The following is a 27,919-nucleotide window of genomic DNA, read 5'->3' as shown; positions in this document are numbered from 1 at the left end:
CGTCTATTTCATCTGTCAATGGACATCTAGGTTGCTTCCATGCCCCAGTTATTGTAAACAGGGCTGCAAAAAACACTGGGGTACATATGCCAATTTTCAATTATGGTGTTCTTAGGGTATATGCGCAGCAGTGGGATTGCTGGGTCAGATGGTAGTTTTATGCCTAGTGTTTTAGGGAATCTCCATACCGTTCTGCAACGTGGCTGTTATCTATTTACATTCCCACCAACAGTCCAAGAGGGTTCCCTTTCCTTCACACCATCTCCTTCATTTACTGTTTGTAGATTTTCTGATGATGGCTATTCTGACGGGTAGTGAGGTGATAACTCACTGCAGTTTTGATTTGCATTTCTCTAATAATGAGAGATGCTCATGTGTTTGCTGGCCATGTCTAAGCAATGTGATTTTAAACGCACTCCAATGTGCTAATTTCAAGAAATGAGGTTTGTTGGTATTCCATGGTATGCTTAAATTTCACAGTTCTTAATTTTCTCTATCTTCATTCATATCCCCTGTTACTTCTGTACACATCTGTCACTTACTAGAGACTGCGGTTCCCCCTGAGATCAGGGACGATGTCTTACTCTCTTCTGCATGCCCCACATTGCAGAGTATTTTGCATGTTAACAGGTACTGTATGTTTTTACCTAACATCCCAAGTTAAAATGGGCAACAGAAAGAAAACCAGCAAAAAAATGAAAGATATGAATAAGTGGTAAATGAGGCATGAAGAACACAGATAATCAAATTTTCTGCCTTTAAGTCATCTCTTAATAGAACATTTTCAAAACCAAATTCCTTAACATCCATTTCTTAAATCTTCTGAAGGAATAACCATTTTTTGCAGAATATTCATTAGGATATTTAGAAAAGCATAAAACAATCTAATTCTAACCTCTGATTCAAGATCAAAAGAATCCTAAGAACTAAAAATCTAAGAAAATTTCATAGAGAAGCAGACTTGAATACATGTATAACTGTAACACTGAAAATTTGTATGTGTACACTTACACATGTATTATGTGTTTTATACTTATGTGTGTGTATCTTCTTGCAATCATTAGGTGCTTATCACCTCTCCTTTTCAACTATCAGAATTCTTCTGCTGCTGCTGCTGCGTCATTTCAGTCGTGACTGACTCTGTGCGACCCCATAGATGGCAGCCCACCAGGCTCCTCTGTCCCTGGGATTCTCCAGGCAAGAACGCTGGAGTGGGTTGCCATTTCCTTCTCCACTGCATGAAAGTGAAAAGTGAAAGTGAAGTCGCTCAGTCGTGTCTGACTCCTAGCGACCCCATGGACTGCAGCCTACCAGGCTCCTCCATCGATGGGATTTTCTAGGCAAAAGTACTAGAGTGGGGTGCCATTGCCTTCTCCGAATTCTTCTTCTCTTTTCCCCCAAATCATCCCTTCCATAAGTCCCAATTTAAATATGACCTTAACCAACACAGCTGGTATTTGAAACTAACCATTTGTAATTTTGCTTGCACTACTGATGTTTGCTAAACACCCAAAATGAAAGTCTTCCAAACAAGGAAACCATTAGGAATAAACTACAGAATAAAATTATATTCAAAAAATTGAAGACTAGATTTCAAAATGATGCTGCAGGAGTAAATTATCATAGTAATTAAAAGCCTTATTTTCACCAATTACGTAAAATCTTACATAGTTCATCTGGGGTACAATTCGCAAATCTTTTATCAACGTTTAAAGAAAATAACGGGCAGAAAAGCCTAGTAATCTCAACACTAATGCAAAAAGATACTCTTACTTAAAAGTTAATTAAAAGCTATCAAGTTCCATTTTTGGAAGTGGATCACTCCTCTCTACCCTTTCTTCCTCCTTGTCAAGACAAACAACCATAGAGAATATAACATTATTAACCCTCCACTCATTACTGAAGGACATGCAAGACTTCTCTTGAGCATTTACTTAAATTCTTATTAAATGAGATTCTAAACTCTGTTGAACCTGTGGTTGGAACACTGCAGGTACGCAGTAAATGTTGAGATTTTATGCCAGTTGGCTTTCTATTAACTAGGGCTCTAGGTTGAGTCCCACAATCCATTTGTCCTATAATTTTTCAATAGTAATCAAAAAGGGCTATTTATTTACTCTCAAGCTGTTATGCATTCTCATTAAAAGATACTGGTGAAGTTAACTTGAAGAACACACATCATTAATGATACTAGACAGAACCAAGGACAATGGTTAATATTTGGGGGAGGCAGAGGCAAAGATTTCTTAGAGTGAACCCAAAAAAGCCCTAACATAAGAGAAAAGTTGTAAAATGGATTTCATAAAACCAAAACCTTCTGTTCAAAGAAGGTATTAAGATGTCTATTTATTATTAAGGCAATGGAAAGATAAGCTATCAACTCAGAGAAAATATACATGTTACATATGTCAATCCTAAAGGAGATCAGTCCTGGGTGTTCACTGGAAGGACTGATGTTGAAGCTGAAACTCTAATACTTTGGCCACTTGATGTGAAGAGTTGACTCATTTGAAAAGACCCTGATGCTGGGAGGGATTGGGGGCAGGAGGAGAAGGGGACGACAGAGGATGAGATGGATGGATGGCATCACCGACTCAATGGACATGAGTTTTGGTAAACTCCGGGAATTGGTGATGGACAGGGAGGGCCGGCGTGCTGCAGTTCATGGGGTCGCAAAGAGTCGGACAGGACTGAGCGACTGAACTGAACATATATTTGATAAAGGATTATATCCAGTGCTCACGTGAGCAGCATATATACTAAAACCGGAACAATAGAGAGAAGATTAGCACGGACTCGGCTCAAGGATGACGCAAAGTCATGAAGTGTTCCACATATTTATAAAACTGATAATTAATGAGAATCTACAGGAGCTACCCCACGCCCGAAGTCAGGGGCGGCGGCCGAGAGGAGCTACCCCACATCTGAGGTCAGGGGCAGCGGCCGAGAGGAGCAACCCTACATCCAAGGAGCGGCGGCTGCTTCGGCGCAGGAGGGCCGAGAGGAGCTACTCCATGTTCAAGGTCAGGAGAGGCGACCTCGTCCAAGGTAAGGAGCAGCGGCTGCGCTTTGCTGGAGCAGCCGTGAAGAGATACCCCACGTCCAAGGTAAGAGAAACCCAAGTGAGACGACAGGTGTGGCAAGAGGGCATCAGAGGGCAGACACACTGAAACCATAATCACAGAAAACTAGCCTATCTGATCACACGGACCCCAACCTTGACTGACTCAATGAAACTAAGCCATGCCGTGTGGGGCCAGCCAAGATAGACGGGTCATGGTGGAGAAGTCTGACAGAATGTGGTCCACTGGAGAAGGGAATGGCAAACCACTTCAGTATTCTTGCTGTGAGAACCCCATGAACATTATGAAAAGGCAAATTAATAGGATACTGAAAGAGGAACTCCCCAGGTCGGTAGGTGCCCAATATGCTACTGGAGATCAGTGGAGAAATATCTCCAGAAAGAATGAAGGGATGGAGCCAAAGCAAAAACAATACCCAGTTGTGGATGTGACTGGTGATAGAAGCAAGGTCTGATGCTGTAAAGAACAATATTGCATAGGAACCTGGAATGTCAGGTCCATGAATCAAGGCAAATTGGAAGTGGTCAAGCAGGAGATGGCAAGACTGAACGTTGACATTCTAGGAATCAGCAAACTAAAATGGACTGGAATGGGTGAATTTAACTCAGATGACCATTTTATCTACTACTGTGGACAGGAATCCCTTAGAAGAAATGGAGTAGCCATCATGGTCAACAAGAGTCCAAAATGCAGTACTTGGATGCAATCTCAAAAACGACAGAATGATCTCTGTTCGTTTCCAAGGCAAACCATTCAATATCACAGTAATCCAAGCCTATGCCCCAAACAGTAACGCTGAAGAAGCGGAAGTTGAAAGGGTCTATGAAGACCTACAAGACCTTTTAGAACTAACACCCAAAAAAGATGTCCTTTTCATTATAGGGGACTGCAATGCAAAAGTAGGAAGTCAAGAAACACCTGCAGTAACAGGCAAATTTGGCCTTGGAGTACAGAATGAAGCAAGGCAAAGGCTAATAGCATTTTGCTAAGAGAACACACTGGTCATAGCAAACACCCTCTTCCAACAACACAAGAGAAGACTCTACACGTGGACATCACCAGATGGTCAACACAGAAATCAGACTGATTATATTGTTTGCAGCCAAAGATGGAGAAGCTTTATACGGTCAGCAAAAACAAGACCAGAAGCTGACTATGGCTCAGGTCATGAACTCCTTATCGCCAAATTCAGACTTAAATTGAAGAACGTAGGGAAAACCACTACACCATTCAGGTGTGACCTAAATCAAACCCCTTATGATTATACAGTGGAAGTGAGAAATAGATTTAAGAGACTAGATCTGATAGATAGAGTGCCTGATGAACTATGGACGGAGGTTTGTGACACTGTACAGTAGACAGGGATCAAGACCATCCCCATGGAAAAGAAATGCAAAAAAGCAAAATGGCTGTCTGAGGAGGCCTTACAAATAGCTGTGAAAAGAAGAGAAGCCAAAAGCAAAGGAGAAAAGGAAAGATATAAACATCTGAATGCAGAGTTCCAAAGAATAGCAAGGAGAGATAAGAAAGCCTTCTTCAGCAACCAATGCAAGGAAATAGAGGAAAATAACAGAATGGGAAAGACTAGAGATCTCTTCAAGAAAATTAGAGATACCAACAGGACATTTCATGCAAAGATGGGCTCAATAAAGGACAGAAATGGTATGGACCTAACAGAAGCAGAAGATATCAAGAACAGGTGGCAGGAATACACAGAAAAACTGTACAAAAAAGATCTTCACGACCCAAATAGTCACGATGGTGTGATCACTCACCTAGAGCCAGACATCCTGGAATGTGAAGTCAAGCGGGCCTTAGAAAGCATCACTACGAACAAAGCTAGTGGAGGTGATGGAATTCCAGTTGAGCTATTCCAAATCCTGAAAGATGATGCTGTGGAAGTGCTGCACTCAATATGCCGGCAAATTTGGAAAACTCAGCCGTGGCCACAGGACTGGAAAAGGTCAGTTTTCATTCCAATCCCAAAGAAAGGCAATGCCAAAGAATGCTCAAACTACTGCACAATTGCACTCATCTCACATGCTAGTAAAGTAATGCTCAAAATTCTCCAAGCCAGGCTTCAGCAATACGTGAACCGTGAACTTGCACATGTTCAAGTTGGTTTTAGAAAAGGCAGAGGAACGAGAGATCAAATTGCCAGCATCCACTGGATCATGGAAAAAGCAAGAGAGTTCCAGAAAAACATCTATTTCTGCTTTATTGACTATGCCAAAGCCTTTGACTGTGTGGATCACAAGAAACTGTGGAAACTTCTGAAAGAGATGGGAATACCAGACCACCTGACCTGTCTCTTGAGAAATCTGTATGCAGGTCAGGAAGCAACAGTTAGAACTGAACATGGAACAACAGACTGGTTCCAAATAGGAAAAGGAGTACATCAAGGCTGTATATTGTCACCCTGCTTATTTAACTTCTATGCAGAGTACATCATGAGAAATGCTGGGCTGGAAGAAACACAAGCTGGAATCAAGATTGCCAGGAGAAATATCAATAACCTCAGATATGCAGATGACACCACCCTTATGGCAGAAAGTGGAGAGGAATTAAAAAGCCTCTTGATGAAAGTGAAAGAGGAGAGTGAAAAAGTTGGCTTAAAGCTCAACATTCAGAAAACGAAGATCATGGCATCCAGTCCCATGACTTCATGGGAAATAGATGGGGAAACAGTGGAAACAGTGTCAGACTTTATTTTTCTGGGCTCCAAAATCACTGCAGATGGTGACTGCAGCCATGAAATTAAAAGACACTCCTTGGAAGGCAAGTTATGACCAACCTAGATAGCATATTCAAAAGAAGAGATATTACTTTGTCCACAAAGGTCTGTCTAGTCAAGGCTATGGTTTTTCCAGTAGTCATGTATGGATGTGAGAGGTGGACTGTGAAGCTGAGCGCCGAAGAATTGATGCTTCTGAACTGTGGTGTTGAAGAAGACTCTTGCGAGTCCCTTGGACTGCAAGGAGATCCAACCAGTCCGTCCTAAAGGAGATGAGTCCTGGGTGTTCATTGGAAGGACTGATGCTGAGGCTGAAACTCCAATATTTTTGCCACCTCATGCGAAGAGCTGACTCACTGGAGAAGACCCTGATGCTGGGAGGGATTGGGGGCCGGAGGAGAAGGGGACGACAGAGGATGAGTTGGCTGGATGGCATCACCAACTCAATGGACATGAGTTTTGGTAAACTCCAGGAGTTGGTGATGGACAGGGAGGCCTGGCATGCTGTGATTCATCGTGTCACAAAGAGTCGGACATGACTGAGCGACTGAACTATATCCAAATGGGAAGGAAATTCAAAAGAGAGGGGATATATGTAAACATGTAGCTGGTTCACTTTGCTATACAGCTGAAACACAACACTGTAAAGCAACTATATTCCACTAAAAATTAATTTTGAAAATTGAAAAAAAGTTATATCCAAAATATAGAAAGAGTTCCTATAAATCAATAATACAAAAACATACAACCCAATTTAAAATGGGCATAAGCCTCAGGCACTTCCCTAAGAAAACTTTAAAATTGACTCATAAATGCATGTGTAAGTGCTCAAAATCATTTACGAAATGTAAATAAAACCAGGACGTGATTCTGTGTTATACCCATAAAGCATCAAACATTGGTGAGCTTGTAGAGTTACTGGAATTCTCACACACAGAGAAACGGTACACTGACTTTGGCAAACATTACAGTAACTTTCTGGTACACACCTTTTCTAGAACCCCCAAATGCTACTCCTATAGAACAAAGTGAAAAACTGGCCATAAGGAAGATGTGTTTAAGAATGCTTAAAGCAGCTTTATTCAATAAAACTCCCAAGTGAGAAAAGGCCAAATGTCCATTAACAAGGATACAGAGAAACAAACTGCTGCATATTCAAAGGATGGCATTATCACTCAGCATTAAAAAAACTGAACGCTGAAACACATGACATGGATGATTCTCAGAAACACTGAGCGATTAAGACCACACTAAAAAAAAGATTACATGCAACACATTGCTGTGTTTCAAATGGATAACCAACAAGGACCTTCTGTACAGCACCTGGAGCTCTGCTCATTGTTATGCAGCAGCCTGGATGGGACCAGGGTTTGAGGAAGAATGGATACATGTATGGCTGAGTTCCATCCCTATTCACCCGAAACTATCATATTGTTAATGGCTATACTCCAATACATAGCAAAGAGTTAAAAAAAAAAAAAAAGAGACCATGCACTTTCCATCCGCAATGCAGTTCAATAATAGACAAGACTAATCTATTGCGACAGAAATGAGAATGGAGGGTGGTTATGGGCGGTGGGCGGGGCGTGACCAGGAGGCAGTTACAGGGAACTTTCTGGAATGATGGAAACAGTCTACATCTTGATGGGGGGAGGGAGGGTTTGTTACATGAGTATATGAATTTGCCAAAACTCATCAAATTGTATATTTAAGAGCTTGAATTTCAAAGTATGCTAACTTGATTTCAACAAAGAAGCAAAAAGAAACTATACTGTAATTTGTTGGTTTCCCAAACTTTTTGGTCTTCAGAGATCAGATCAGTTGCTCAGTCGTGTCCGACTCTTTGTGACCCCATGAATCGCAGCACGCCAGGCCTCCCTGTCCATCACCAACTCCTGGAGTTCACCAAGACTCACGTCCATAGAGTCAGTGATGCCATCCAGCCATCTCATCCTCTGTCGTCCCCTTCTCCTCTTGCCCCCAATCCCTCCCAGCATCAGAGTCTCCTCCAATGAGTCAACTCTTCCCATGAGGTGGCCAAAGTACTGGAGTTTCAGCTTTAGCATCATTCCTTCCAAAGAAATCCCAGGGCTGATCTCCTTCAGAATGGACTGGTTGGATCTCCTTGCAGTCCAAGGGACTCTCAAGAGTCTTCTCCAACACCACAGTTCAAAAGCATCAATTCTTCGGCTTAAAAATTATTTGTGGTCCCAATGAGTTTTCTTTTATTGTGGATTACATCTATCACTACTTACTATATCAGAAGAAAACACACACACACACACGTTTTACTTATTAACAGTAAAATAAATATGCTAACTTAAATGACATTTTTATGAAAAAAAAGTAACTGTATTGTCCAAAACAAGAATACCTTAGTAAGAAGAGTGACATTATTAAACATCTTTGCAGTCCCTTTAATGTCCGGTTTTACAGAAGACAGCTCGTTGCTCATAACTGCTCCTGCACTGAATCAGTGATGTCGCATCATCACACAGTATCTAGAAAACTCCACTGTACGGTTCTTAGTGAATAATAATTTTAAAAAGGCTAATATCTTAGTAATATTAAGAAACTTGTTTTAACCTTGTGATTCTCCCTAAAAGGGTCCTAGGGGACCCCCCTCTCCCCAACAATGGTCAAGAGACTATTTTATAGAAGCACTGGCATAGACAGTCAGCAAAGGGGCCCTCCGCTTTCCACAAGTTATCTTTAGGAAACTTTAGAACAAGTAAATTAAAAAAAACTGATTCAATAAATATGGACTGAATTTCAACTACTATAATTGATTTTGTGACTAACAGGAGGCTGGATCACAAAATACTCAAGAATGTTTACAGTTGAGATACTTCAGTTTCAAAACGTTATTTCATTTCTGGAGTCTGTTTCAATACTTTAACATTTAAATCTGGGTATAAAACAAGTTTCTCTGGCTTTGCAACTCAAACAATTTCAGCTTAAGTTGATGCAATCTGGTTTTTTCATCATGAAAATGATGCTTTCATTAAACCAAGGAAAACAGTGTTTGCCCTCCAAAGTTGATTTATGTCCATAGTCTTAAAAATGCTATCATTGTTCAGTCATGGAAGAGTAAACAAAGTTGTACTTATAATATATATGGAGATATAAGATCTTCAAAGGCATTTTGTTTATATGAAACATTTCGTAAGTGTAATATATTAGTATCAACACAAAATAACTAAAATACACCTATACAATACAATGAAATTCCTAAAATCTATCTCCATTTCAACAGAAGCAAGCTTGGATGAGTCTTAAAAAGAGACCCTATCTCTTACAACTTTTTCTTCCATGACTGATACTGTGATATACCTTCTACCAACTTCCAGACTTGAATCTGGACAAATAGAGGAGCTGCAAGTTCTCTCTGCATACCCAGAATCAGCACCTAACTTAGGGCTGAGTCAGACATACAGGTCATGGGGTTAGGTGGACAGCTGGGTATTTAATCTGCTCCTGCTGCTGCTAAGTTGCTTCAGTCGTGTCTGACTCTGTGCAACCCCATAGACGGCAGCCCACCAGGCTCCCCCTTCCCTGGGATTCTCCAGGCAGCAACACTGGAGTGGGTTGCCATTTCCTTCTCCAGTGCATGGAAGTGAAAAGTGAAAGTGAAGTCGCTCAGTCGTGTCTGACTGTTCGTGACCCCATGGACTGCAGCCCACCAGGCTCCTCCGTCCATGGGATTTTCCTGGCAAGAGTACTGGAGTGGGTGCCATTATCTTCTCCGAATCTCCTTCTAGACATCTTCAACTGAAATCACCTTTGGTCTTAGAAGAAACTCCGTACAAGTCTAAGATGAGATCCCTGAGACTAGTCCAGCGCCTTTTCAGGGACTATGCATAAAAGTCCGACAACTTGGTTTCCTATTTTAAGCTTACTGTGGTAACTTTATGTAATTATCTGATATTGCTATCTGGTTTTGCATTGTATTTTAAAGATTATTTTTCATTTTGCTCTCTTAAATTATGAAAAGCCTGTAATTGCCACTTAATAAATCTGGCTCATATATGGCCTTGTTTTATAAGAGCTATTACTTATTTTGATTTTAATAAGTTAAAATGCATATTTAAAATTTCAAACTGCTTTCCATATTGGCTTTCTAAAATTTAGAATTCTTTGTCCAACTTCAGTAACGTAATAAATTGACTTCCTATTCTTGTTAGTTTATTACCTTTATGGGATTAAGAGGAAAGCCTACAGAAACATCATACTGCCAAGCCAACATGGACTGATGAACACATACCCAGGAAGCAGTCCTTCAGTTTAGAGAGAAGTTGGCCCCCTGGGCAACAAGAGTTCCTCATGTCAAGCCTACTGAATGGTGTTTGGCACAGCTGGCAAGAAGGCATGACATGTTAAGTTAAGGCAGACCTTACTTAGGGACAGAGTATGTATTCTCTGCTCACCTTATCTCAAAGAATTAACTAAGACTTCATGCAATGAGGGAGCTGAACAGACGTCAACTAGTGAAAGTAAGGAGAGCAGGTCATGATAAGGTCATCTAAGGCCTAAAGGAAATGGTCTTAATGACAGAGAATAGGCAAAATGCAGGCTGCGTGCAGTACAAGTCAGAGCCAGTTTCTTCATCCCTGTCTCATCTGAAAGGCTGGCCTAAGCCCTCTTGCAGTGTGCACAGCTAAGCAGCAGAGGCAGTGAGCATGGAATCTTCCACTAACACCTTCCCACGTTCCAGAAAGGATCTAAAGCTGTTTCGCTGCCAGTAATTCTGCTGGCAGGAAATGGGAAAGCAGCCTTTCCTGACTATAACAGGAGTTTCTTGGACACTACACTAGGAAAGGTTCTGTCTTAGAACCCGGGTGTGCTCCAGCTGGACTAGGAGTCTGGCAGTAGGCAGCGAGAGGTATGGCAAGACCCCAGAGCAGCCCTGAGCGCCTGATGGCAACGGTTGAGGCCAGAACCCAACTCTGGAGCAAAGCTGTGTCTAACAGGCTGCATGTCACCTGGACACTGCAGTCAAGGGCTTCAGATCCCCAAAACAAGAGTCTGGGGACTATGCAAACTGTGGTCAACAGAAAAAGAAGACACATAGAGGAGCAGATATGCACTGGATAATTAAGTATCCCTCTGCAAACACTACTCTGCCTCTTTCTGTGGCTCTGAACTTTTTTAATACCATTACTGGATAAAGAGGAAAGCCTATAGAATTGCCAAGCCAACATGGACTGATGAAAACATACCCAGGAACCAGCCCTTCAGTTTAGAGAGCAGCTGGCCCTTTAAACCACTTGCGTTTTTCTAGAATGAATATAACAGTTTGCGATCTGCTTTAGCCAGTTCAATAGCCTGATTTAACTTCCTTTTAGAGTGACCTGAGATCTTTTTGACTGCTTACCCATCAGAGGGATAGAATTTCTAAGGAGAGCTGAATTTCTGGTTCCTTCCTTCTCTGTGACACGTAACACCTTCATGGACATTATTTGACATACATGCCAGTTTCCTTTCTGATTTCTTGGCGCCCAGTAAGATACCTGTACTGCAAAGAACAGTATTCCTCTCTTTCCTAAGAAGGTTTCTTCTGCAAATAAAGATTACACAGTGTCCTCAAACACAACATTCAGGAGGAAGAAGTCTACCTCACTTTCTGAGATTTTCTTGTCCTTTCCAATAAGATAATGTCAATCATAATCCTGGGGAAAAAACCAAAAATCTTGGTCTTCACTCATAATAAGAGAACGCACAGTTATTGAAGAGGAACAATTTTCATGGAACATTACACCTTTCATCATTCCTACATCCTTTGGAATATTCTACTTTGGAAGGAAGTTGGTAGACAATAGAGATTATAGGAAGAGAAATTTTTATATCTGTTTGAAATTGGCAGAATTTTCAATGCGTTCATGTGTTCTTTTGTATGCTCATGTTAATACAAGTGGAAATGTACAAAGGCCCAGAAAACGCATTCCATGTCCACTGTAATTAGTAATAGTGCCTAGCTCTGAGCCAAGAGCAGATGGGTGATTAATAAACTCTTTGGGACTATGATGTTAATTCTCTGCAAATTATTACATAAAAGAAACAAATAGAACTGCATTAATTAAAAGCTGGGACAGACTGTTTTACATTTCAGAATATCAATCCAGGAATTTGCCGAGGCATATAAATCTCTGTTCTTCTAAACATCCATGAAGACTCTAAATGTTAAGAAAAGAATAGAGGCTCTGAAGTCAGAATGGCTGGCTTGCCTGCAGGTCCTATCACTTATTTGCTAAGTGATCTTGGGCAAGTCAGTTAAACTTTCTGTGCTTCAATCTGTTCATCCGTAGAATTGAGGATATAATAATAATTGCCCTACCTATGACTCAGAGCTATTCTGAGAATCGAAAGCTATGGAGTTTGTGAAAGTATCTTATATACATCAATTTATAATCCAAAAGTACATTGGGGCCATTAATATTATGCATCTGAAGATGCAGAAGCACTCTGGGTCTGAAGTTAACACTCTACAGCCAGAAGAGAGTGGCTCCAGCAAACATTCAGACCTAGGTTCTAACATCTTGCTTCTGGACTGTGCTTTTGTGAGGCGTTGCTCAAGTCAGAGATGACGCATGGATGGGCTAAATGCTTACTAAAGCCACAAAGCTATGCTATGTCACAGAGCCAGAACCAGATGCAGAAGGAAAGTGCACTATGTTGACAGTTCTCGATTGCTTTATTATCATGGTACACTTTCACCTACTAGAATTTATCACAATCTACTTAAGGGACTCAAAGACCCAAAACATCAAAGTACAAAAGAAAGATAATATTGTGAAGGATCTGTGGTTATAAATAACCTACTTGGTTCACCCAGCCAGTCTTGCTGAAACTGGGCTTTCTCACAGCCCAGAAGCACACTGTTTCACTCCAGCTCTAGGAGGACACCAGGCTCCATCTCTTACCACTGGCTGTACCTTGCTCTAGCACAAGTCACATGACATTCCCCATATATCGTCACAGCATGCAGATCTGATGACAGTCATCTACGCTCTCCACATTTGTCAGATACAGAGGCAACGCTTCCTGCTTGAGAACCAGGATGTGTAATTAATGTGAGTCTTTTCCAGAAGAGCAAGGAATTGGCTCTGAGAATACTCACTACGGCAGAATGGCAGCTCATGCTTAGACTTCAAATCCAGGCTAAGCATGGTGCTGCATCAACATGACTCAACAGGCTGTACTCCATGAATACGATCTGTCATGTTCTACAAGCCCGAATGCATTGTATAAAGACTTGTGCATGAACCACATTTTCTGAAGATTTTAAAGGTACAAGCCAAAGAAACGGTTAACGGATCTTTTTGTTTTGAAAACAAAATAACTTTCCTAATTTACACATTGCAAATCATTATTGACATCCCTGGTAGCTCAGATGGTAAAGAGCTGGCCTGCATTGCAGGAGGCTGGGGTTTGATCCCTGGGTTGGGAAGATCCCCTGGAGAAAGAAATAGCAACCCACTCCAGTATTCTTGCCTGGGAAATCCCATGGACAGAGTAGCCTGGCAGGCTACAGTCCATGGTGTCACAGAGAGTCGGACACGACTGAGCGATTCAACAACAATAACAACTCCTTATTCTTATATATGGTGCTATCTAAAATAGGAAAATCTTCCTGTGTTAACAAGCACAGCAAACTATACACAAGAACTCTATGTCCCCTGAGGCTGTTTTCTCCTTCAGGCAAAATTCAGGTTGGCACAGCTCCAATGGGAGACACTTTGATGTATTTGTAAAGATCAAACCCCACAGGTCATCAAAAGCCGAGATGCCCAGTCTATGAGTTACTGTAATTAAGAAATGGGCAGAGTAAACAGAATAAGGCAGAGCATTAAAAGACTAAGCTACACTGACTATTTCCCAAGCACTCAGAACCTTGTGTTTATGTACAGGAAGAGAAGGAGGGTACATCTTCAAATAGAGTAAGATGCCAAGCAAGGAAATACATTTTATTAAATATTTAATTTCTTCTTTCTTCTGACATTCTGAGGATTATAAGTGCATATAAAGCAAACTTGAAATAGAAAATGGATATTTACCTAAGAGATTCAAGAAGCCTAGGGATAGAAAAGAGAAGTAATGAGACCTCTGCAAGGGGAACGTAATATCAAGGGACTAAGGAATGAATAACAGCGCTTCAAGCCTCTAGTCACCTCTTGTTTACACTTTTGACAACATAAGCTTACAACCAGCCACACCTTTGTAATCTTAATGAAGAAAAACTATGTTTAGATATAACCATTACTTTAAAACATCCTTATAAAATTAATGAAAAGCAACCATAAGAGATAGTTTTCCTTATTTAGCATTCAAAAGAAAATAATTGTATTTCAAAATAAACACTTTTATTTTAGCTACCTGTTTCCCTGAATATTCACTGGAAGGACTGATGCTGAAGCTGAAGTTTCAATATTTTGGCCATCTGATGCAAAGAGCTGACTCACTGGAAAAGACCCTGATGCTGGAAAAGACCCTGATGCTGGAAAAGATGGAGGGCAGGAGAAGGGGGCGAAAGAGGATGACCTGGTTGGAGGGCAACACCAACTCAACGGACGTGAGTTTGAGCGCACTCTGGGAGTTGGTGAAGGACAGGGAAGACTGATGTGCTGCAGTCCATGGGGTCGCAAAGAGTCGAAAGTGACTAAGCGACTGAGCAACAACAACCCGTTTCCCAAATTTCAAAGGCCAAAGTAAACTCCTAAAACCCATCCAAAGTCCTTTTCTTATGAGCTAAAAGGAAAAAAAAAAAACAGTTCCATTTATTTACTTTTGCTTAAGGTTTATCAGTTTTCTACTAATAACAGCACCTGAGATTTAATGAGTTAAAATCACTATGATTCCTTTGCATAGATTATCTCATTTAATTATCACAACCACCCAACAAGGTAGGTCCTGTTATTACATCCCTTTTACAGAAGAAGTTAGGTTTCAAAGTGATTACAACTTGCTTGCAGTCAGGAATGTGGTAGATATGAGATCAAACCCAAGTAACTCTTAACGGCTACAGTTTTCTAGGTCACAGTTTTCCCAAAGGACATATAGTGATAAGAGTTACATGGTAATTATCTGCTATGTGGGAGGAATTAGAGATTTTTCTAAGAATTATCTTCCCTTTTGACAAACCTGGAAAAAAATATTTTCAACTCGTATCACATACAAAAAGCTAGTAATGGTATTATAGAGCAGCTAAATATTAGTAAGTTGAACACTCCTAGAAAAAAATGGGCAAGATGTATTAGCAATTCACAGGAAAAAAGTACAGAGAGATCACAGAAAGATTCTCAATCTCCCTCAATTCAGAAATGGGCACTTCCACAGAACAGGGGCTTGTTCATTACTGTAACCTCAGCACTTTGAATACAATGTGGCATGAATAGTAGCTCAAAATATATCTGTCAAACAAATAATTTGGTACATATATATTTTTAAAAAGCAAGGGCAAGAACTGTATGCCTGCATTTTCTATCATTAGTGTGAAAAAACAAAATTGTATGGATTAATGATTGCAATTGGGAAAAGGCAGAGGAGTGGATACTTTAAAAAGTGGAAGTTAAAATTTGCAAAATATACCCTATTACATTTCTGAATTTTGAACCACATGAATCACCAATATTTTTAAAGAGAATCATCTCTGCACACACACATACACACACACATGCATTTTTAAAGAGCTGTTGAAGAAAAACCCAACTGACTAATATCAAAGCAAACGAGACCAAAAGAATTGAAATCTGCTCATGCTGTGTGCTAAGTTGCTCAGTCGTGTCCGACCCTTTGAGACCCCACGGACTGCAGCCCACCAGGCTCCTCTGTCTATGGGATTCTCCAGACAAGAATACTACCATTTCCTTCGCCAGGGGATGTTGCCGACCCAAGGATCGAACCCGTGTCTCTTGTGTCTCCTGCAAAGGCGGGCAGGTTCTCTATCATTAGCACCCAAAATTATGACTTTAATTATTAAGTATTTCGCTTAGAATTCCTAAGCATGACCAAAAGTGTACATGGAAAGAGTCTGTGTTTTTCCAACTGTGTTTTATAGATCCCCAAGCTCCCAAGAGGCGTTTTAGGGGTCAGGGGCAAGATCAGAAGATGGGCCTGTGGGCATTCAAGCCTCGGCTCTTTCTTTCAAAAGAGCAACTCCTTTTAACTGACTTTTAAAAATTGGTTGGGAAGAGGTTGAGTTCTCTAGAAAGAAGCCTCCAGGACTTCCTCAGTGGTCAAGAATCTGCCTTGTAATACAGGGTCAGAGGTTCAATCCCTGGTTGGGGAGCTAGGATCCCCCATGCCCTGGTGCAACTAAGCCCGAGTGCCCCAACTAGAGGGCTGGTGTACTGCAACGACAGATCCTAAGTGCCACAAAAAAGACCTGATGCAACCAAATACATAAATATTAAAGGAAAGAAAAAGAAACCCTCAGGAAGCCTTCAAAAAAAAAGATGCCTCCATTTTCCTAGAGTCACTCTTGGCTACGTAAGTTCAGCAAGTCCACTTTGGTTTGTGAAGATAATGATTATAAATCTTGACTCACACTACCTTTTTTCCCCCTTCCTAACATAACCCCAAGTGACCACAGCCTGCCAGCTTCTTATCCTAAAGTTTTGCTTATTGTTTCAGGTTATCTTTTGAACTCTCTTTGCTGGTTGACTAACCCCCGTCTGCCAAGCCGGTAATCCCTTCTCCTGGTCAAGGAATCCCCACATATGTTTTTGCCGGAGAGAGAGGTGCTGCACGGAATCAGAGTGGCCTGCTGGCTCTTACTCCTCAGCGTTAGCCACTGTCATCCAACTTGCCAGTCTCCGTGTCCTCTGATGACAGAGTCCCGTGGTTCCAGAGACAGGATCGTGGGCGGTCTGCCCAGGCTGCAGCCCAGTGGGGGCCTGGCCCAGCTTCTCTCTTTAGAGGATACAGTACCTTCTCTCTCAACCTTCTCTCCTTGAGTTGTTACCAGTTTCCTGGTCTTGAGCACTTTTCTCACTCAGGCTAGTGACACAAGCTGGGGTCTGCTTTGTTAGTGAGCAAGGCCCCACAGGAGAGCTGTGTGAGCTTCTAGTGATACTTTTTTTTTTTTTTTAAATTACAGTCCTCTGCTTTCCAGAGCAAACAAGTACTCTGAGTCAGGGAGTAAAGTGAGAGCACAGAACATGGTGTCTCTGGAACCTGCATGCTTCAGTCATGTCTGATTTTTTGTGACCCTATGGACTGGAGCACACCAAGCTCCTCTGTCAATGGAATTTCCAAGGCAAGAACACTGGAGTGGGTTGCCAAGCCCTCTTCCAGGGGATCTTCCCGACCCAGGGATCGAACCTGAGTCTCTTGTGTCTCCTGCACTGGCAGGCGAGTTTTTACCAGTAGCGCCACCTGGGAAGCCCCAGGCACTACCTCAAATCTAGCTAATTCTGGGCAAGGCTCTTACCCCTAGGTCCTTAGGTGTCTCTAGACCCCTGGTCACTACATGACAACAAGGAGCTACCCCAAATATTTCCTGACAGACAAGGGTGTTTTTCTGCCCAGGTTACCTGAGGGCCTCCAAGTGGGGTGACCTGCTAGTAACTCGACTGAGCGACTTCACTTTCACTTTTCACTTTCACGCACTGGAGAAGGACATGGCAACCCACTCCAGTGTTCTTGCCTGGAGAATCCCAGGGACGGCGGAGTCTGGTGGGCTGCCGTCTATGGGGTCGCACAGAGTCAGACACGACTGAAGCGACTTAGTAGTAGTAGTAGTGCTCAGTAATGCCTCGCTCTTTGCCACCCATTGGACTGCAAATCCTCTGTCCATGGGATTTTCCAGGCAAGAATATGGACTAGGGTGCTATTTCCTTCTCCAGGGGATCTTCCCAATCCAGGAACTGAACCCATGTCTCCTGCTTTGACAGGTGGATTCTTTACTGCTGAGCCACCAGAGAAGTTCAGGTGGGTTTGTACTACTGATAAAATATATCGGAAGCTGAATAACTTTTATTCACAACTAACAACATTTTCTCAGTATTTCTTGGCAGACTGTCTTAGCTTATATTCTCAACATTTTTGTTTGACTTCAACATGTCAGGATATTTTTCACATACAGAAAACAGCTGTTATTCGGTCACCTAATAATTCTAAAGCAGTCACGAGGGATAAACCAAGAGTAAACTAAGGGATTGCCTGGAGTCTGAATCTACCATTTAGGCAAACTAAACATTTAAGATTCTTGGCCACATTTATGAAAGAATGCAAGGCTTTCATTCAGGTAAATACATCAAGAACAAGTACATTAATTAGAGTCAGATAAAACTTAATCCCTATCACATTTCTGTTGTAAAAAACCCTTCTGTATTTTAAAATTGCAAAGGTATTTTTACATATTCTTATGAAAATTTTATTAAGTTCTGGCCTTACACATTTATGTTTGGTTCAGCTAGAATTTAATTTATATTTGTGAAATAGAGGGCCATTTCTTTTTTTTTTTTTTCCTGTATTAAATGACTCTCCCAGCAGCCCTAACCTAACAGCCCATTTTTCCCTCCCCAATCTTCTATGTTGCCTCTCTTACATATACCAGGTTTCCTTTTATGTCTGGGTCTTTGGACCTTTTACTTTCATTCTTCAGATCAGTCTTGCCTGCAGGACAATTCTGCACTAAAGATTTGTAATCAACTTGGCATTTAGTTAGGCAAATGCCTTCCCTCCCTGAAACCAGGTTCTTGAGCAGTACCTTGGCTCCTCAAAGCCCTCTGAGCTTAAAGAGACAGCTCAGAATCCATTTTTCAACTTCCAAGGTAAAGTGCAACTTTAATTAAAAGCATGTTTGAGTCTATAGATCAATTTGGTAAATCAAACTTATGACAATGACTTTTTCTTCTTGGTAAGTTTTATATCTTTCAGTATTTATTTCAAGGTAAGTGACTTTTTAATAAATACTCTAAAATCAACCTCCACCCCCAGTTTTAACTGCAGTTTCTGTCTGTTGATGGTGCACAGAAATGTATTAATAGTTAGCTGACTTTGCAGCAAAGCAACCTTGCCAAACTTTCATAGTAACTATAATGATTTGTCTGTAGACATCTATGGTTCTGTTTATTTCTAAATCTGAGGGCTGTGTTATGTCTCTAGCTATGGCCTCCAAACAATGTTGAACAGAAAAGATGATGGCAGGCATCCTTCTCTTATTCCTGAAATTAGAACTGTTGTTTATAGTTCATTATCAAGTATTTATTTGTTCCAACTTTTAACCAGATTAAAGGAGTTCTCTTCCATTTGTAATTTGCTAATGTTTATTAATCATGAATGACTAATTTCATTGAATGTTTTTTCTTTATTAGGATGATCCCAGGCTTTTATCTTTTAATCTAGTAATACTGGGAATACCATTTATAGCATCATAACATGAATCCAACATTTCAGATTCTGACTAACCTGTTCTACATTAGTATCTTTTACATTATATATATCCAGATTAGATAAATATCAGTATCTTTACCAATTATACCAACTTAGGTCAAACTCCTAAAACGTTAGAGGAGGAGAGCTCAGAATAAGTGTAATAAATTGGGCCCAAGACTAAAGAACTGATCCCACAGAACACAGACCACTGAGATGACAAGAAGCCCTATAAACATAAACCTGACCAGTATGGTGAAAGCTAGCTTTCCCCAAGGCAACTCAATGTATTTTCTGGAAAAAAGTGCCACCAAAACAAAGCATTTATTTTGTGTGTTTTCTATCTCCGCAGTATTTTTGGTTCTAGGTCTTAAACCAGTCTCTGATTCTTTCTGTTGATATTTCTCTACAACTAACCTAAAAGCCCAAAGAGAGCACAGAACCACAGAAAAGATCAATGGCCAGCAGAGTACACAGCCTATCAGTAATTCAGAGTGAATTAAAAAACACAAAATACTTGTTTCCCACAAGTCTAATCATATCAAAAGACATTGTAGAAGTTTCCTAAACTTCAATATGGTAGAAAAATCATGTTTTCAAGATTTCAGTTAGCAATCACAAGACTTTCAGAGTGAGAGGAGAACTCAGTTCATTTAGTCCAAATTTTTATTTAAGAGATGACTTAATTTACCTAGTCAACAGATGAATTATTTTTGTGGTAATCATCACGTAGGATGGATTAAAGATTCATAATATCTTTATTTTAATTATCTTAGAAATAAACTCAATGAGTCTGGCATACCTTGTTTTACATTAAATGACCACGACATAGGCCTTACAGCTTATGATTCTCTGGGTCAGAGATTTTTCACACTGCACTCCATGATGTCATCCTATGAGAATGGGGTGGAAAAGGGAACAAGAGGGCAGAGGTTCTCCAGAGTTCAGCAGATCGTTGTTGAGGAGGAGAGTAAACAGTTAAAAGAGGGCACTTACACTGACTGCCGCCCGTGTGGTAGGCGCTCTTGCCCGTGTGGTGGGCACTCTCCCCCGTGTGGTGGGCACTCTCCCAGGGACTTTCTGCTGACACCCCAGAGAGGAAGAGGAATAGGGTCTGCAGTGGCTTCATGTATTATATTTGGGGGGAACCTGCTGCTTCCATAATCCATACTACAGAAAGTAAAGCCTGAGTACTTCTGTTGGCTAAGAACATGAAATAGGTAAGGTGATTTCAAGCACAGCAGGAGACGGGAGGCCGGGGGGAGTTTAAGGGGAGAGACTTCCACATCTGTGCCATTCTGGGTTGGACTAATAAGAGAGAACACAGACTATGTGAATATAGTATTAATATAATAAATTTGTCAGATGCAAAATAACTCCTGTTATGATGCATTATGGCACACACACAAACAGGCTCCCGGGCTTTTGAAAAGCCAAGAAATTCCCCCTTCAGCCATAGTCTCTGACAGCATCTAGTAAGCACAGCGTTCCTTCTGATATCTTAATGATTCTATCGACGACTTGTGTACTTCTTTGAACATTCTAAAGATTTTTCCTGTGTCGTCACTAGACTGTCATGATGTATGTTAAACAGTTAAAGGCTGTCTTCTCTCTAGAGACCAGGAAACTGAGATCTGCTGGGTTTCTACTTAGGTACTTCATGGCCTGCACAGAACTGAGTCCCAGACCACAAAGGAGAGGACAGCAACTGCAGTGCAGAGTCAGGATGGGCCCTCGCGGCTCACGATATCAGCTGCCGTGATGACCTCCATCAAAAGATAACCATCAACGAGCACGTTTAGAGGACACCCTCTAACTGCACAGAAGGAAACTCTGTTTTCTAAAACTCACTGATTTTTTTCAAATAAGTACAAAGAAAAAACATTTCTTGTTAACATGGGGCAGATACATATCAGAAGTGCTGAGTACCATTTTTCAGTACAACAGTTGAGACCAATGGTAGCCAGAATCCTATGCAGAAACGAAGTTAAAGCTATACAAATCTATAAATATTAAACAAGAGTAAAAAACTATCTTGTAGAAATTAGTAACTACTTATCCCCAAAGTGCTTTTTACAATGACAACAGAATATAGTTTTCACTGACAATTTGATAAAATATTGTACCCTATGAATACTGGCATTTACACAAGGCATTGTGCCTATAAACTTGTGTGAAACCAGAGAACTCAAGTGTCTGTGACACCTCATTAAACTGGGACAATCTCTAGGACTAAGTCATCAAGGGAATAAAAAAACAATACTAATGTTATTAGACACTATTAAAGGGCTATGTTCAACAAACCCCAGGTCTTAATAAAAGTCTTTGTTTAAATGTAACTAAACTGTTTCAATAGGCAGGCAATATTACCATCCATTCTTAATAAAACCAACATGAAGATCAAATGACAAGAAACTAAAATAGCATTGAGAGGCAGAGTCATAAAAGATGCATGCTCAAAAAAAGGAAGCCAGCATCACTTTCAACAGGGAGCTCTGAAGAGCCTTTCTAAATAGCCAGTTGAAGGATTTACGGTTCCCTAAAATCATGGTAGCCAAAACCACGTTTTGTATTTAGTTCCTGCAATGACAGCTGATGATGTTCTTTCTGTAAATGGACAAAGTATTTAAGCCGAATCCTTTCCTTGAGGTGCTAGAGCAATATAAATGTTCAGCAGAGAGAAAAAAGCAAAAAAAAAAAATGAGGAGACAGCCACACACTTTGGTTTACAAACCCAAATGCGCTTGAGAACAGAGGCAGCAGTGATGGCTGGGAAAGGCCCTCCTACCTGTGTTTTTTGATGCCATTGGAGAGCGCGTCTCCACCACCACAGTCCTTGCCTTCGGACATTCTGTGCTGTCTACTGCTCGGGGGTTCTGCTTCCTCGTCAAAGGAGTGCGCGGTCACTGCTTCCAGTCTGCTCAGGGACCCTTCGGACTCGGAATCTATGACAGAGCAGGTTCACAGTCAGTGAACTGGGCTTTGGTGCGAGGCTGCCGTAACAATGGATTCCCTCCCTTCATGCATCAGGCTTTGAAACTTAAGCAGCCTACTTTGTCCTTCAAACAATCCAGCCGTTACCTCCTCCTCAGGGATTTCAGAGAACCTGCACCCAGTAAGGCGAAAGGGGATTTAGAAAACGGATACAGGATCATATAAACTTACAACTAAACAGATTTCATACATTAAAAGAGACTTTACAAAGATTACCTAATTCTTTAAGAAATTGTATTCAGTGGTGTCCCCCCTAAAAGAAGTAGTTTTTTTCCTTCCCTTTTCAAAGCAGTTTAAAGATAACTTTGAAAAAGCATTTTTAAAACATTCATATATAAAGAAAAAGTTACAGTTGGCTGTACTTGGGGAAAGCATACATTTCATGATACTAGAGGTGCAAAGGTAATTTTTAAATACTTAAAAAAACACTTCTGGTTTTTATATTACTTAAATTCTCAACAGCAACAGCCTGAAGTAGCCATAGAGAATCTAACTATGAGGCAGGCGTTTTTAGGAATGAAAATGCCACATACCCAACTGCCTGTGTATTGAGCGTGGAGCCATCTGCCTGATTGGGAATAGCAGGACAACTTCTTTTCATACAATACGGTATAGTGTTTAGGCACACACATGTCCTTCCTTTCCTTTCAGCATCTCCAGGGTGCTCTGGGCATGAGGAAGGAGGACTATGGTGTTAATGAGTGTGCTGATGCTCTCCTGGTTTGTTAGTTGGGTTTTCTGACTCTCTAACATTCTGCATATATATAACATATATATGCATATATAAATATAACACATATATGCATATATATATAATATTCTGCATAATGTTCAAAGTAGCAGCCACTTAATCTCCAAGAGACTTTGAAAGAGGCCTACGTTTATATTAATAAGTAAATTCCAGATAACGTGCAACTGTCCTTCAGCAGATGACCATACAAATAACTGTCCTCTGCTCTAGGAAGGCCTCCTACATACATGCAAGCAAACGCCCTATTTAAATAAAAGTTTCACCCATCTGCCTAGTATGTATTATGGTGCTCAGGAAATCGTACTTTCTCTTCCCACTACTACATTCTGCAATTCAGCCCAAATCACGGGCCCTTCTTTATATCACATTAGAATCGATTAGTAACGATTGCTGGACAGCTGCAGGTTGCACAGCGCACCTTAAACTCTGGACCCTCGGAATGGTGCAAGTTATCTGCCCAAAAGACTCAGTACTAGGGAAGTCATCTTTATTTTCTGTAAATACAGCTTTGTCCTGACATATACCGTATAGCAATGAAAAATATTTTAATGTTAAGTTTAAGGGATATTTCTTTCATTGTCAATTTTGGCAGGCAGTAACATTTTATTGCAAAACACTGAAAACCTGCATAGCCAGTGACAGGAGACAGGCATTCCTTTGATGAAATAAGCAGCTGCTAAAATTATAATAAAATAGAAAAATACTTTTAACATAATGTTAAGACAAAAAAAATCAGGCTACCATTTTACAACTCTAAAATACAAGCAAAAAAAAATTAATTTTATTCTGCCTTAAAGAAAAAACCAGTCTGGTTCAGGTAAACAGGTTAAATGTCCAAACGAGAACAGTGAAGCGACAGAAGTCTGTCCTGGGCACAGTGAGGCCAAGAGGGGAAGAGTCCATTTGCTGGGGCAGGCAAAGGATACAGGAGAGGTGCTATCTCCCCAAAATTGGATTCATATCTCAGTGGGTGTCAAGCAGAAAGAGACAACCAAGCCAGAGAGCGGGAGAAGGAAGGAGTTTTTGACCGCAGCAGATAAAGAAAACACCAGGGATCTTTCTCAAGGCAATGTCTCCCCAACACCAAAACAAGGAAAGTTCTAAGCTAAGTGCACACATCTGCATGAAGCGGGCTGGGCAGTATATGGGTATTCATGAAGGGGTCTTGAGCACAGGAGAAATTCTGCACCGAACTGGGGCAAAGGTTGACAAGAGCCCAAGCTTCAGGTGACTGAAGTTATGAGGGTCAGAAAAGGCCAAGAGCATCTTTCCTTAGGTTCCAGTTGATCTTGTGGTTGAGGGCTCAAGGCAGAGAGAGGGGTGTTGGAATTCTACACAAGAGCTCAAAGTGCTTCAGGCTAATGTTTACTTTGAAAACAGAACTGGGAGTCTTTACAACTGATTTATTAACTTTGTTACTGTCACTTCTCTTGCCTGATAACAGTTCTGTTTCGTTTCCTTTGATCATTAATTACTGAGACCTACTCAAGGGCAAGCATTTCAGGCCAGGCTTAGCTCTTCCTCTGCGGCTCAGCTGGTAAAGAATCTTCCTGCAATGCGGGAGACCTGGGTTCCACCCCTGGGCTGGGAAGATCCCTTGGAGAAGGGAATGGCTACCCACACCAGTATTCTGGCCTGGAGAATCCCATGGACTGTACAGCCCATGGGGCCGCAAAGAGTCGGACGCGACTGAGCGACTTTCACTTTAGATCACAAAACAGCTTAGGCCCAGAAAAGCTTCTCTTACATCAAGAAAGCCATGCCCAGTTTGGTTCATTTTCTCTGGGCACCAGCCCCCTCGCCTTAGCTGCCTACAATGGTATGGCAAGTAAGTCTCAAAACAATGAACATTGTGCTCAGAGAGGAGTTTTCAGAGGAAGCAGCATGAGGCACAACCCGGACCCAAGAGGTGACAGTGGTCTTGGGGGGTAGACCGGGGTGGTTTGTTCACTTCTACATATTCCTATTTGTTTCATGTGAAAAAAGAATCTCAAGTGCCAAATAAAATAATTTTGCCTTTATTGGTTAGTATTAGTCAAGATGCATTGTTACTTTATAATTTAGATGTCAGGAAAACCAAAAGGCACTGAAGCAAAACCTTCAAGCATTTATTGAACATCACTCTGCACAGGATACTGTGTTTGCTATTGAAGGGATACAAATCGTAAGACAGGGACAAATCTACCTCAAAAGAAAATTCTTAACAAAAAGCAGATACACAGTAAACACTAAACAAGAGGTAAGGCAGAAAGAGCTGCTGCGAAGAAGTAAAGACTTCACTCAAAGTAAGATTTCACCTTACTGAACACCAGCTGGAGACCAGCCACCTTCACACAAGCACGGGAGCGCTATGCTTACCCCTAGAGACACACTGTCAGATGACAGTATAGACTCTGATCACTCCACTCGACTTCCTCTTTCTGCCCCTCTCCTAGGCTCTCTCTCTCCCTGCTCCTCCTCCCAACCCTTACTTCTCTCTTCCATGCTCCCAACCTCCTTCTCCCTCTAATAGAATCAGGCTATGCCCACCCTTCCCCTGAAGGGCTCTACCAAAGGTCACCAACTACCTCCATATTGCAAAGTCAGTCCAGTGATCATTTGTAAATTCTTATGGTGACTCATCTACCACAGCTGACACTGCTTAATTCATTCTCCTTCTTTATCTTGTGCAAGGCATGGTAGGATTCAAGGAACAGTAAGATCTGGTCCCTGTCCCCCATTAAGCAGAGGCAGACTGTTTTGTGAACACGTGAGTTCAGTGAATTTTTTTTCCTGGTGCTGGAACAGAAGTCTGCACGGGGGCACTGGGTCACAGAGGCAGCATCAGCCATCCTCACCCAGTGAGGGACCGGGTGTCTGGAGAAGATTGTGACTGATGGTTGAGCTGAGTAAGCTGACAAGGAGTAAGAGTGGGGGTGGGGGAGAGAGTGACAATAGAGGAACTGTTCTGAGCAAAGGGAACGGACGGTCCACGGCAGGGAGAACAGAACATTCGGGGAGGTGAGAGTGGACAACATCAGAAAGCAGTGGTGATGGGGCAGCTGGGTGGACACGAAGCTATGACTCAGCCATGAAGCTGACCACTCAGGCTGAACAAAAATCAGGGGCAGGCAGTGGGACAAGGAGGGAATAAATTGAAGCAGGAACAGGGTAGTACCCTAGTACCTGCCATGAGGTTCTTACACCTGCTAGAAGCAAATCGCCAGGTCATCTCTAAGCATTCTAGCTTCAGAGGCAAAGAAGGAAAGGAGATCAATGACATGATTCACAGTGTCCTCGAGATAAAAACTTGTTGATTGAGAACAAAAAGCTCAGCTGCTAATAAGAACCTACTACATAGCACAGGGAACTCTACTCAATGCTCTGTGGTGACCTAAATGCGAAGAAAATCCAAGTAAGAGGGATACACATATATGTATAGTCGATTCATTTTGTTGTACAGCTGAAACTAACAACACTGTAAAACAACTATACTTCAATAAACATAAAAGTTCAAAAACTCAGTTACTTCTAGTACTATGTATATAGTACGACATACTTACTTTGTTGGCAATAAGGTTGTTGTTTAGTTGTTAAATCGTGTCGAACTCTTTAGCAATCCCATGGACTGTAGCCCGCCAGCCTCCTCTGTCCATGGGATTCTCCAGGCAAGAATACTAGAGTGGGTTGCCATTTCCTTCTCCAGGAGATCTTCCGAATCCAAAGATGGAACCCACGTCTCCTGCACTGGCAGGCAGATTCTTTACCACTGAGCCAAGCCCACTGGCAATAGAGAGCCAACCTCAACTTCTATGCCTTCATATGATAGGTATGAGTCATACCCATCTGCCTCCAGCAAAGCATCATTTCATTTGCAGACCCACAGATTCAGATATATTTAAATTCAAACATGTTTACCTAAGTAGCAAAGAGGTCACAAACACTGTGGAGGTTTATTAAGAAGGCGAAGCCTGCCTATAAGATTAATTTTCAAGTGACAGATCTTAGTGCAACTAAGGTGATAATTCAATCTTAAAACATCAGGTTTTTCAATTTTGCCTGAACATACAAGTATCAAATAGGACAGACATTATCTACCATTCCGTGTTACTGGGCAACACATTAATGCCTTAGTGGAAAGTATCAAGTATTAGAAAGACTGTGCTTAACGTGTCATATGGTGGTCACGATAGTAATAGAATACTGTACATGCTTTAAAAACAAACAGGGCCATGGAGGTGGGGAGTTACTGGTTAGCGGGTACAGTCTCATTTGGGGGATGATGGGAAAGTTCTGCCAATGGATGGCACTGTTGGTTGCACAATAATGTACTTGATGCAACTGAACTATGTGCTTAAAAATGGCTAAAATGGTATATACATGACGTATGTCAAGTTGCTCCGACTCTTTGCAATCCCATGGACTGTAGCCTACCAGGCTCCTCCATCCATGGAATTCTCCAGGCAAGAGTACTGGAGTGGGTTGCTATTTCCTTCTCCAGGGGATCTTCCCAACCCGGGGATCAAACCCAGGTCTCCCGCATTGCAGGCAGACGCTTTACCATCTGAGCTACCAGGGAAGCCCATACACTATGTGTATTTTACCATAATAAAACCAAAATGAAACTCAAACAAGCAAACAAAAACCTGTCAAGCCAAAGCCACATATCTATCATGCTAGATGTGTGGACTATATTCTCATTCTGTCATCTCTCACCTCAATGCCAATGACAAAACAAAGCCACAGAGACATACAGCAATCTTGATGGATTTGTATACAGGTGTATTTTTAAACACAGCAGCAGAAACTTTAACAAAACCCATAGTGAGATTTCTGACAAAATTAGTCTTTCACTCTTCCTTCTGTTTCCCACAAGATAAATGCTCTAGTCTGTGTACAAGCATTTAAGGCAGACAAAATTCTCTGCCTGATTAACTTCCCAATTAAATCAACAGTCTTAGTAGAAAGTTTGTTTACAAATCTCTGATGGCCCAGATCTTTAAG

At 41.3% G+C, this 27,919-nt stretch overlaps 1 protein-coding gene and 1 non-coding gene across 23 annotated transcripts in view; one reads left to right on the top strand and one right to left on the bottom strand.

Moving 5' to 3' along the window:
• The window catches only part of OSBPL1A (oxysterol binding protein like 1A), a 235,807-nt gene that overhangs the window by 46,843 nt on the left and 161,045 nt on the right, over window positions 1-27,919 (bottom strand). For 18 of the 22 annotated variants that reach the window (XM_086372945.1, XM_086372944.1, XM_086372948.1 and 15 more), the window contains one exon: window positions 21,980-22,136. The exons of 2 other annotated variants lie outside the window; for them this stretch is intronic. In XM_086372945.1, the coding sequence (XP_086229071.1) occupies window positions 21,980-22,136 (157 nt within the window). Of the gene's footprint in view, window positions 1-21,979; window positions 22,137-22,244; window positions 22,293-26,478; window positions 27,858-27,919 lie in introns of those variants that run through there. 2 more of the 22 variants (XM_086372961.1, XM_086372955.1) reach the window with 2 other exon arrangements.
• On the top strand, window positions 2,736-2,840 carry LOC147346015 (U6 spliceosomal RNA). Its single transcript, XR_015154208.1, has one exon. It is a non-coding gene; the product is annotated as a U6 spliceosomal RNA (small nuclear RNA).

The sequence above is a fragment of the Bos grunniens genome, chromosome 24 (genome assembly GCF_055505025.1).
Source record: "Bos grunniens cultivar Pamir isolate PY7600 chromosome 24, Bosgru_T2T1.0, whole genome shotgun sequence".
Lineage (NCBI taxonomy): Eukaryota > Metazoa > Chordata > Mammalia > Artiodactyla > Bovidae > Bos > Bos grunniens.
Note: the sequence above shows the minus strand (reverse complement) of the source record. Positions and strands in the feature narration are given on the sequence as shown.